Here is a 12,895-nt window from a genome sequence, read left to right on the forward strand (position 1 = left end):
CCAGGTAAATATAATAGTGTCATTTTTAAGCTAGTATTCTAAAGAAGGTAGGCAGTTAAGATACATATTAAGGAATAGAATTTTAGCTGCCATAGGATGAAGAATATTCAAGTCAGAAAACTCAGATTCTATTATTATTGGCTTTTTCACCACTCTCGGCCTCATCTTTGTTATCTACCAAATGAGAACTCCGGACTCGATGTTTCCCAAGATGCCAACAAGCTCTATGACTACAGACTGTAGCTGGTCTATATTCAGAACTCCAATTTAAGAATTCTCGTCAGCTATGGACAAAGCTTAATAAAACTATTTTCTTCCCAGAGCACCAAAACTTTGGTGACAGAATTTGGAGATCTTCTTTTTCATGGGAATGAATCTCTTATTTCTCTTACTCCAATTTAAAGTACTTCAATAATATTGACTTTCAAGTAAATTTAAGTGAATTTTAAATTAGTTCTTTCTCTGAAAATCGATCAAGTACACATTAGTTGTTTGCTATCATCATAATATTCATCTTTCCAAGTCAGAAATGAGAACAAGATTTCATACATAGAACACCAAACTGCACTATTTGGAAGCTTAAAAAAAAATGTGCAGATTATCCTATCATACTAGTTCTTAAATCTAGTTGTATGTAAGAATTACCTTGGACACCAGTTAAAAATAAATATTCTAGGGATGTCAACTCTGATTGATTCAGTAGATCTGGGGTGGAGCACAAGAATCTGTATTTTCAACAAAACCCCTATGTGATACAAACAGAGCCCAAATTAAGTGTCTGGGAACCACTGATCTAATTCTTTCATTTTAAAAAAACAAACTCTGGACAAAAAGAGACTGCAACTTGTCCAGTGTTTTACAGATCTACATAACTTAAAGTCCGTAAACTATTTAATCAATGGTTAATTTTTTTCTTTCATATTGTTGGGCTCTATTAAGATGCCTAACTGATACAGTGGTTACTCCATTAGTCAAAGCTACTTGAGACAGTCATGTGAAGTTCTGTGTGGATAAACTGTCTTTTACAGAACAAATTTAACAATATATGCCAGGCACTGCTCCAGATCCCTGCCCTTGTGGAATTCACGTTCTGTTGTAGAGAGACTGACAATAAACCAAGAAAAAGAATAATTAAATTGGCAAATATTATTGGGGGGGGGATAAAGCAGGATAAGGGAATCAGGACTGCCACGCGGAAAGTGAAGGGGGGCTGGTGTGCAGTTGGGATTCTGAACAGTCATGAAAGTGTGACTTGAAGGAGGGTGGCCATAGTGATAGCTGAAGAAAGACCTTTTCCAGTAAAATAGCAAAGGCAATCAGGAAGGAGTAAGGCTGGCTGTTTAAGAAAGAGCATGGAGACCAATAAAGCTGGAGAAGAAAAAGTAACTTGGAGAGTAATAGCAGATGAGGTCAAAGGGGGAAAGGGAGTGAGCAGAGCATGGAGAACTTGCAGGGAAAGACAAGGACTTTGGCTCTTACTCTGAATGAAATGGGAAGCCACTGCAGTGTTTTCAGCAGAGGACTGACATGATGTGACTTATGTTTTAAATGGACTGTGCTGCATCATTAATCATTAGGAAAATGCAAATCAAAACCACAATTGAGACACCACTTCACAACCACTAGGATGGCTATGATCAAAAAGACAGACAATAACAATGCTGGCAAGGATGTAGGGAAACTGGAACCCTCACACATTGCTGGTGGGAATGCAAAACGGTGCAGTCACTTTGGAAAGCAGTCTAGCAGTTCCTTAAGAAATTAAATATATTTACCATATGCCTCAGCAATTCCACTCCTAGGTATATACCCAAAAGAAATTACAAACACCCATACAAAAACTTATACATGAATGTTCATAGCAGCGTTATTCATAATAACCAAAAAGTAAAAACAACACCATGTGTAAAAGCTGATGAATGGATACATAAAATGAGAGATAGCCATATGCTGGAATATTAGTTTGAAAATATAGAATAAAAAAGAATGAAGTACTAACACGTTACAAAATGGATAAACCTTGAAAACATTATGTTCAGTGAAAGAATTCATTCACAAAAGGCCATTTATTACATTTCACTTTTATGAAATGTCTGGAATAGAAACTGGTGATTGCCAGAGTCTAGGGGATGGAAAGGAGTCACTACATGTGGGTACAGGGTTTCTTTTTTTGGGTGGGGACAAAAATGTTCTAAATTCAGACTGTGGTAATGGTGGCACGATCCCTGTGAATATATGAAAAAACACTGAATTGTACAATGTAAATGGGTGAGTTGTATGGTGTGTCAACTGTATCTGAATAAAATTATTTTTTTTAAAGGTATCAGTCTGGTTATTATGCTCAAAATAGACTTAGGGGCAGAGAAGGGCAAGCAGTCATCTAAGCGAGATGACAGTGGCTTGAATCAAAGCACAGCAATGGAGGTGGTGAGATATACTCAGACTGCAGGGAGCATACTTTCAAAGTAGAGCCAGCAGGATTTTCTGATGGCTTGGATATGGGATAGAAAAGAAAAATGACTCCAGAGTTTGGCTCTCACGATTAAGTACATAAAGCAGCACCACCTGAGATGAGGGAAATTGGGCTGGACAGGGAATATCAGAAGACCCATTTTAGATATGTCAGTATGACGTCACATTTCATACTAGTTGATACGCAATACCAAGAGGTGACGCTGAGCAGAGCTGGACGTAGGAATGAGGACTTGAAGAGAGATGTCAGGGCCACAGAGACAGTTGGAGATCATCGGCACAGAGACTGAATTTAAGGCTATGAAACTGAATGGGATCGTCAAGAGTGAGTTCAGATAAAGACAACGACTAAGCACTGGATTTCTCAGGTCTTCCCACGTCAAAGGGCCAAGCAGAAGAGGAGCCATCAAAGACGGCCGAGAAATAGCCAGTGAGGGAGGAGGAAAAACAGAGAGTGCGGTGATCACACAGGAGGGAGTGACCTACCACGTTTAAAACTGCTGACAGACTAAGTTAGCCGAGCACTGACCATCAGCCACTGGATTCAGCAGAGATCACTGCTGACCTTGACAAAGCACTTTAGTAGAAATGGTGGTGGTTGTGGGGGGAGCCTAACTGGTGAGGGCTTGGAACAAACAGGTGAATACAACCCTTTCTAGGAATTTTCCTGAAAGGGAGAGTGGAAAAATGAGGATCAGTCTGTGGAAGAAGTAGGGGGTCAAGAGATGTCATTAAGGGAGGGAGGGTAACAGCTCAGTGGTAGAGCACATGCTTAGCATGCGTGAGGTCCTGGGTTCAATTCTCAGTACCTCCATTAAAAATAAAAATAATAATAATAATAAAATAAAAAGATGGTGTAAAGTGGAAGAAATAACAACATGTTTGTATGAAGACGGGAAATACTCTACAGTGGGGGAAAATTATGACAAGGGGAAAGAATTATTTAAATGAATGATTAAATATTGGGAAATCTGAGAATTCAAACTATTTTTTTTGGAGAGAGGAGGTAATTAGGTTTATTTATTTGACAGAGGTACTGGGGATTGAACCCAGGACCTTGTGCATGCTAAGCAGGCAGTCTACCACTGAGCTATACCTTCCTCCCCTCCAAACTATTTTTAGTCTCTTTTAAAATGATAATAGAAAAAAGAAATGTGCAAAAAGTGTCCTGATGCCAACTCTCCACCCCAAACTACTTTTAGCAGCTTTTGGTAAAATCAATTTGAGAACAGCAAAAGCTATCCTGGGTGGAGCTCAAGAGGCAGAATCTCCCAGGATTCTGTCACTTCTTCCAGCAGACTCACACTTTACTTACCTCGGGCGCGCCCTGCCTTTTGTTGCTATCTGAATCTTCCAAGATCTGCAAGTAACTGTGCATGTATTCCGCAGCTTGCTGCCACTGGTGCTTCAGCAGAGCTTCTTGGATAAAACTTAAACAAGCACTTGTTGTCTGAGCAAAATCCTTCTCCCTCTTTCCTCCAGTTGCTATAAAGGTTAAAGAGAAGAGTCTTGACTCACAGAGACCCCAGTTCAACAATTCCAGAAGCTTACTTCTGATAAGCATAGTTTTCACAAGCAGAGCAGGAGGTATAACTTAATCCAGCTCAGCCCAATTATCAAAGCTGGCAACACTTGAAACAAACTCTTCCATGCCATTTTAACTAGTTGTAGCAAATGAAACAAATGTTTAATTAGGAGATGTCTAATTGGATGTTCTAGGGCTACCAAGGTCATCAGATCCTTCAAATCTGATTCAACTGTCTTTTCATCCTTGCACTAAACAATCTGGGAAGACTCTCTCAAAGACGCCCCCAAACACAGTCCCGGGTATTTAGAATGGGTAAGAATCACGAGGGTCATCCTAGGGAAGCTTGGTCTTTTTTACCTACCAATGTTCTGAGAACACCAAAGGTGAGCTTTTATTTTTTATGGACAGAGTTCCCAGTAAGGCAATGACAGTAAAGGCAAATGAGACTATAACAACTGTAGACACTAGCATTTATTTATCTCCAAAGTATTGACAATCCTCATGTTAAGAATATGTGGGCTTAGTTAAAACCCCGTTATGAGTAACAGGTGGCGTATTCCCACCTCTTCTTCCCTTCCCACACCACTACGAGATCCCTACAGGCCCAGGCCCGCAGTCTTCCAGCTGGGTACCCTCACCCTAGGGAGTACACAGAGACTAAAGGTACCACACAAAGTCAGTTTTACAGCAATCAGCTAGCAGATCTTCAACTTTCTGACATACTCTTTCCTAAAACTGATCTGCTAGAAAATGGTGCCTATGTCAAGACTTCATGACAAAATCATTCTACATTACTTTAAGGTGAAAATACAGGTACTTAGTGTTGAGAAAGAGAACGAATCTAACACATCCATTTGAAAGTCAGGTGATTTCCAATTCATCACTTATCAAAACTGTAGAAGAACCTAGTAACTTTTGTAACAGACCACTATGTAATTTTTTCATAAACTATTCAGAAGGAATTCAAAGACATGATACATTGCTATAATTAAACTCCATCCATTGCCAGCTACTTACTTATGTGACTAAAGTCTCTCAGAATTCCTACCAATTAAAACAAAATACAATAGGGAGGAGGGTATAGCTCAGTGGTGTTTAGCATGCACAAGGTCCTAGGTTCAATCCCCAGTACCTCCATTAAAAAACAAAACTAACAAACAAAAAATATAATAGAATTGAAGCTAAATCTTTTCTCATTTTAGAAATACATAATATCATTCATAGATATAAGAAATGGAAAAAAGTGGAAACCTTATCTACCAAGACAAATAAGCAATAAAAATTTACTTTTAGTATTTAAAATTTAACAAAAACTTTAATACTTACGTTATTTTGAACAGCTGTGTACAACTATCAATAATAAAGATGTCTCAATCCAGAAGAAATTTTAATACTTTTAATACTTAAGGTTTTAACCTTACAGGATATTATGGTTAAAAAATAATCAAATGTAGATACATAGTTTATGGCAAGAATAAACGTATAAAAGAAAGGAACAATGTAAAATTCCTATCTATTAAAAGCTCTTCCATAAATACTAAATGGCTAGTGAAAGGTATCACATTACTACACTATTTAGATTCCACCAAATATATTTTTAAAAGTCACATAATAATTTCAATTAAAAGTGTCAATATATGTTGAAAATTATGCCTTTTGCAACTAACAAACTTAGGATACCATTTTTAGATGGCACCTTAAGAGTCTGCATGATAATACCTAATTTTTCAGGGGTAAAAAAAAAAGGGTGGACGACTATTGCATTGACCAGTGCTGCTTCTCAAATTTTTCTAATTATACATACAAATCACCTGGGATCCTGGTGCTTGCAACTCACTGCGGTCCTATAGCCAGCATCCTTAGTATCACCAGGAACTTACTAGAAATGCAGAATACTACGCGCCACCCACCTCTCTGAATTAGAAGCTGCGTTTGATAAGATCTGTTCCCAGGATCAGCAGCACCAGGCAGCTAGTCCAGGAAACTGACAAAATACCTCTTCCCTAAAACCTCATTCATTCACTTGAAGGCCAAACTCCCTTCTACCCTTCTAGTTTTCACAGCTCAGACTGGAAATTGACTTTAGACTACTATATATAAATCCTTAGAAAATTCCCCTCCTGTCTTCCAACTGAGCCTAATTACCTCAGGAATAGCTCTCATTTCATTCTTTTGAGAGCAAAAGATAATTTTACCGGTTGCTGATCAACTTTAAGAACAACTGTCAAGGAAAATAAATTTTGATAGAATGAGTTACAATAATGAACCAGTTATCATCGACTTAATTTCTAATGCTCTTGAAAGAATCTGGAAACTTGTCCACCTATGAAATACTTTTTTGAGCTCTACCATGCTCCAAGCATTATTCTGGGTATTCAACATAACAGCTTTATTCCAGATTGGTGCCTGCCTTCAAATTTTCTGCTCTAGGGGGCACACCCTTCAAAATGCCAAAAGAAATCTAAGAGAATAAAAAATAAATAATTGTTAGGCAACTGTGTTTTCCTATTATGGTTAATTACCACTTATACCAATTATAATGTCAATATTACCTGCAACAATATTCTCATTGCAGACGTAAAGTATTTGGAGTTTAACAGGCTATCCGTAACATACGAAACATTTCTAAGCATGTCAATTCTGGTTTTAAATCTACTTGTCTGTGGACTGACTCAAGCTCTCTATAGAACACTGGTGACAGAAACATGCCCAGCTATGCTGTAACCAGCAGGAACTCTAGATTACTAGTTCCCTACAAGGGTAAAGGAGCACTCCCTCTGAAGTGCCATCCATTCAAACCTGGCTCAAACTATGTACGCTGATCCAGCAAAAATAAAACGAGGAAAGAGAAAATAAATTGTTATTTTTTTCAACATTCACTATGCATGAGGCTCTATGCTAGGCACTTTACATATAGTATCCCTTTTCATATATGTATCTATCTCAATGTAGGCTTTGAGGTCAGATAGACCTGAGTTTGACTCCTGATAGCAGCATTTTGAGTTTTAACTTCAAAATTCAGTTCCCTCATCTTTAAAATGCCTAGCACACAGATTTACCAAGGATTAATTTACTGAGATAATTAAATGAGATGACATTTAGATTAAAAGATAAAGAAACAGGAGCTAAATTCTAGGAGTTAGGGAATCTCAGTCAAGGGGAAGGGAGGCCAGGCTAAGAAAGATATATTTACAGTCAATTAGAAAAGTGCTGGTTCAATGTATTCCCAGGCCTATTCCACCCAACACGCCAGCATACAGGTAACTGCTTCTTTTATATATTCTTACGGGGAATTTATCCCATAGAAAAGCTTGCTTATTTCTATATTACATGAAAATAGGAGAAAATACCCTTTTTTGAAATCTATTATAGATCCATTAAAAATTATTTCAATGCAATTCAACAGAAACTTCTGGTATGTACTCTTCAATGGCAGAGACCATAACTTCTTCAACTGTGTATCCCCAATATTCAGCCAATGTCAGGGATACAGTAAATACTTAGGATTACTGTAAAAAAAAAAAAGTATATCTACCATAATATGACTGTTATTAATTAAAAGGAAAATAATTCTATAAGGAAAAAAGAATCTATGTTTTGTGATTTCTTTTTTATTAACAGTCTAAAAAAAAAAAACCCTCATATAGTCTTATCTTGAAACTTAAACCAGCTTGGTTATCCATTTTTGTACCCATATTGAATCTTATCATCTCCTTTCATTAAAGCTGAAATGGTTGCATGTTATTTTACTTACCCACAGTTTCTATATGCTTTTGGAGCCAAGGAAAGCACATTCCTGTACCAGAGAGCACACACGTTTCCCCCTGTTCATCTTCTGTAGTGGGCCTTACTAATTCTTCACTGAAATCACTCATACCTATTCCAAACTGAGAATATCAGTTACTTTCTGTACATCTTAATCCACAGGCTTCCGAGCTATAAAGGAAAAGTCATCTTTTATCCAATGAATATCAAAGATCAACAAAATTAATTGTACCTAGTAGTTCCTTTAAAGAAAACAAATTTAATTATGTCAGCAGTAGCTGAAATGAATGACTCATTAAAAAAGAGAACTACAATGACTAATATATTTCAAAAAGATATAAAAATACTAATGCTTCAATTTAAAAAACTCATCTAGAGGAATAAACAGCAAATGATGTATAATACCAAAACAGCGTTAAGTACAATAATAAGAATAACGGTAGTTAACATTTATTGGGCCCTTTCCATACACCAGGCCTATACAGTATCTAACTTAATCATTACAGAAATCCAGAGGTAAGTACTATTATTTTCATCCATTTTCATGCTGAAAAAAACCGAAGGGCTCAGTGCAATTATGTATTCTGGCCCAATGTCACAGAAAAGGTGAGGAAAATATTCTAGGAACTAGAACAGCAAACACGGTTGGAATGAACAGAGTTTGGGGTGTGTGTGGAGGAGGGGGACGCAAGGCAGAACTGATAGAGGGAAAATAATCTACAAAAACAGCCCTGTGCCAAGGTGAGTTTGGACTTAATCATCAAGATGCTCAGGGCCCCTCTCTCTTCTTTCATACATCCAACTGATTATTAGGTTCTGCTGGTACTGCCTGCTAGTAATTCTCCCATCTTCCTCTCCTCCGCCACTCTACACCACTCCCCTAGCTCGGGACACTTTCAAACTGTGTCTGGATTACTGCGTTCGCTTTCTAACTCGTTACCCTGCCTCAAATGTGCCTTCTCCACATTACAGCCCGAGTAAACCTTTCAAAATCAAGTTCTGTGGTTAGGAGTCTGGGTTTGAAATAACACCTGAATCTGAACCCAACTCACACGTATTTAAAGGAGTCATTCCAGAAGAAGCCCCCAACCTTCCTTCCCCAAATCTCCCAAGACTGAACTGGTGCCGTGCAGTTGTCACGGTAACCAAAGCTGCTTCTCCAGCCTCGCGCTCAGAACTCGAGGTTTCAGAGCATCAGCAGAAAATATGAGAAGAACACGGGTGAATCCTAGCACAGCCCTGCCCGTTCCACTGGGACGCAGGCAATGACTGATGGACGACAAACGCTGGACTTACCCGCCAAAAGCCGGAGCTCTTCAGTGACACTAAACTCCACTCTCCGGACTCCAGACCAGCGTGACCAAACTCTCGGAAGCGGAGTCCGCCAGCGAACGCTTGGAGAGAACTTGCGCAAAACCTCCCTCTGGCTTTCCCCCGGCGCGCAGACGCAGGCGTTCAGCCGGCGCGCAGGCGTGGCCCCGCCCCTAACTCCCGATTGGGTGGTGGAGGCGCCTCGACCCCGGAAGTGACCCGGAAGTGGCCGCGGACTGCTGCCTTCTCATCAAATTGGACCCAGGTTTCTCTCGTATTCTGTCTCAGCCGAAAAGTGGGAGACTTTAATTGCAAAGGGAGACTAGTGCAAGGGAAGGAAGGCTGGATTAGGGTGGCAGTCAAAAGAGCAGAATGTCACTTTGCCCTAGTAATTCACTGTAAGAGGACCTTTACCTTACTGCTTGGCTCGCGGGCGCAGGGCGCAAGCCTCAGAGGCTTGGCTCGCGGTCCTGACAAGATAAATCTTTGTCTAGCCTTTTAATTGCTTCCTTGAAGTCTTTTCTCTTTTATTAAAGGTTTAGCTTTGAATTTAAGGGACTCTGGCTGTCCCGCCCAAATTTCGGCAAGAATACTTTTCTCCTTAGCGGGGTGGTTCTGTGGACCTGTCTGGGGTCACTTTTCATGGGGAACGTTGACGAACTTACGAAATAAGGGCCGAAAGTAAGATGGTTAAATGTGAAATGAGGGGAAATTGAGGGGTTCTAGGGGTGATGACCCTGGAAAAGCAGAGACTCGTGGGAACACAGTATCTCCAAAATTTGGAGGGCTGATGTGTGTGAAAGAAGGGTCAGACTTTTCGTAGCATCAGAGAATAGAACTAGGACTAAGTAGTGAAAGTTAAACTGAGGCAGCTTTAAAGTCATTACAAGTATTTTGTTCATAACTAAGGCTGCACAAATAATGGCATAGGCTTCCACAGGAATCTTTTGAGTGGCCCCTGCCCTGAAAGTGAACCATTTGAGCAGAATCACAGTATTGTAGAGGTGATTAAAGGGTCTAGGGAGAATTTGTAGAGGGATTCCTTAAAATGCTGAAATACTTAGTACTATGTTGTCTTCATAAACACTACGTAGTAGCTATGGGCTTGTGAGAAGAATTCTCCTGCTGTTCTTTGGGTCGTAAATCCTTGGCCTCACTCAAGTCAGTGCACTAACTCCGCAGGTAAGGTTGACCAAAATGACATTGTGGTCCAGGAGGAATGCACACACAGAATAACACAGCCACACGTTTCTAGTGTAAAGATTTTGGTCTGGCTATATTTTTTCCTTTGCCGTGAGGTATAATTTCACCCAAACCAACCTAGATTGGATATAATCTGGCTAGAAATTCATGCTCCCACAAAAATGGGGAAGAAATTTCTGATTTACCTTAATGTTCTCAGTCAACACTTGGCAACATTAGATAAAACAGAGAAAGTTAAGAATTAATATCCTTATATGCTCTACCTACTTCTTCCCTTTTCCATGGTGTAATTCTGGTAGAAAATGTGTTGGGGAGAAGAGAGTAAAAAGAAAACTATACTATATCACACCCAAGAGCATAAATAAGATTTTAAAAAAGAAAGCATGACAAAAATGCAAACGTAAAACAAAGCAAAGCATACAGAAGGCTTCTAGACTCCAATCTAGGAGAAAACATCTTAAGGAACAGAAAGATTGCATTGTGCTAAAGAGCAACTTAATATGATGAATTACATTTTTTAAGAACTGCAAACTGTTATTTAGAGAATATTATTCCCACAACGCTTCAGTTGCTCCCATGAATGCTTTATTAGAGTTCCTGCAATCTAATAAAGAACAAGCTTCAGACACTCTAGAAAATTGGAAAGATCAGATCTACCTGAAAATTCTCTAGAGAAGTCATTTCTTACATCTCATTAAGATGAACTTCACCAGGTTTTCACAGGCTGGATTTGACCTGTGGACTATCATTGGCCAACAGTTTCTCTAGAGTACCACTTAATGTACCAATTAATGTTTATGTTCACAACAGAGATTTAGATTTAGTTTGGATACATATATGCATACATACATACAATTTTAAAGATACGTGATCTTTTTAGTGATGATTTTTGTGTCTAAAAAGATATTTACTAAAAAATAATTACTGATACCATCATACGTCTCAATCACTATGATAGTCACTCACTCTATATTGCTTATCCTGGGTACTTTAACATACAACTGGTAGGTGTTAATGCTGCAGAGTTTTTGCTGTTCTGTTGTGGAGAAGCCTGGTTAGAATGGGTAAATGGGATCAATCATCATAAAGATGATGTATATTTATTTAATTATAATTATTATCCTAATGATTCTACATACTGCATCTCAACCTATAGTCCCCTAAGTTTTAATTGAGAAACATGGTCTTTTGTTAAGAATAAAGGGGGGAAAATCCCTCTCTATCCATTCCAAATAATTTCAAAATATATGCACAGTTTGACTATTAAACACCAAAAAAAGCCATATAATTCATTCAGATCTAAATTTAAGATAAGATAGTGCAAAAGAGAGAACAAATGTGGGAATGTGGAAGTAGAGCAATATAAGACCCTTCTAAGAGGAGGGAAAATACAAATTCAGAAGTGTGATGTACTTAGTAAGTTAGTATTAGCTTTAATGACAAAAAAAAAAAAAACCCTATAAAGCAAAGTTACTTGGATCTACAGGGATTTTTTTTCAAGGTTGATGTTAAAACTCTTCTCTTTTAGCTGATAAGAGAAACTATGGAATAGGAATATTTATAGTCACAGGTGCTTTGTTAAACGATCTCAAGCAGTACATCTCATCTGGGAAGTTGGTACCATTTCTACCCAGGAGAGTTTGGAAATGCATGGGGGCAGTTTTTATTTTATCATGACTAAGGATGGTACTAAAATTTCATGGCCAGGGCTAGGGTTGTTGTATATCCTGCAACTGGTAGGAATGTTCCCCCCCCAAATGCCAACAGAGCTCTAGTGAGAAACATTTGCCTAAACAAGTAACATGCTCTGGTTCCTTACTTAACTGCAACTTTTCCCTACAATTCAACCTAAAAGGATAAGGGCTCTTGTGCAAATTGTTTTATTACCCATTTAAATGTCATTCCTGGTTTCCTTATGTTTGTCAAGACTAGTAAATGTGTTTAAGACAATTATAAGATATAAATAATAACAAAGTGATAAAAATCTCAACTTCTGATTACAAACAAAAAATTGGATGTTTCGAGATAAAAATAAATAAAAACCTCCCCCCACCAAAATGAAAAATAATTAAATGCAATAATAAATAAATGAAATATTTTTTCAAAAAAAGAAGGGAACAGTTTCCAGGGCAGGTACTATCAAAAAATATCTCCTTTGTGATGAAGTCAGTGGTTTGCTGAGACTCTTGTACCATCAACCACCCCTATTGTCTGTAGGAGTCTGGGATTTGGCTGTTTATTTAAACAACATAAATGGGCAACATTTTAATATGCTATCCCATTGCTTCTTATAGAAACAGTATGAAGGTTTACCTTTAGCCCCAATGTTACAGACAAGGAATCTGAGACTCAGAAAAGTTAGCAACTTGCCTAGGGTCGCACAATTAGACTTCTGATACCTAGTTTAGTGCTTTTGACTACATTATCTGCCTCTGCTCTTGTTCTAGTAAGGAAGTAATTCCTATCTGAAAACTGTAAATAGATATAGCTAAACAGTCTACATGGTGGAAATTGTGTTGTATAAGCCCCACCCTGGAATTTGTTCTGTATTTGTTCAAAGCACCAAATATTTGACTTCTGTGAAAAATAGTGCCAAGGTAAATTAGGCAGAACTGG

General features: G+C 38.3%; 1 protein-coding gene across 3 annotated transcripts in view; it reads right to left on the minus strand.

Moving 5' to 3' along the window:
- Positions 1-9,220, minus strand: part of TAF1A (TATA-box binding protein associated factor, RNA polymerase I subunit A) — a 29,108-nt gene extending 19,888 nt beyond the window's left edge. Inside the window, exons 1-3 of one of the 3 annotated variants that reach the window (XM_010973992.3) lie at positions 9,062-9,220; positions 7,755-7,936; positions 3,788-3,957 (exon numbers count right to left, since the gene is read on the minus strand). In XM_010973992.3, coding sequence (XP_010972294.1) covers positions 3,788-3,957; positions 7,755-7,875 — 291 coding nt within the window. In that variant the 5' untranslated portion in view covers positions 7,876-7,936; positions 9,062-9,220. The remainder of the gene's footprint in view (positions 1-3,787; positions 3,958-7,754; positions 7,937-9,061) is intronic. The other 2 variants (XM_010973994.3, XM_010973993.3) reach the window with 2 other exon arrangements.
- Between the last annotated feature and the right edge of the window lie 3,675 nt (positions 9,221-12,895).

Source organism: Camelus bactrianus, chromosome 23 (assembly GCF_048773025.1).
Source record: "Camelus bactrianus isolate YW-2024 breed Bactrian camel chromosome 23, ASM4877302v1, whole genome shotgun sequence".
Lineage (NCBI taxonomy): Eukaryota > Metazoa > Chordata > Mammalia > Artiodactyla > Camelidae > Camelus > Camelus bactrianus.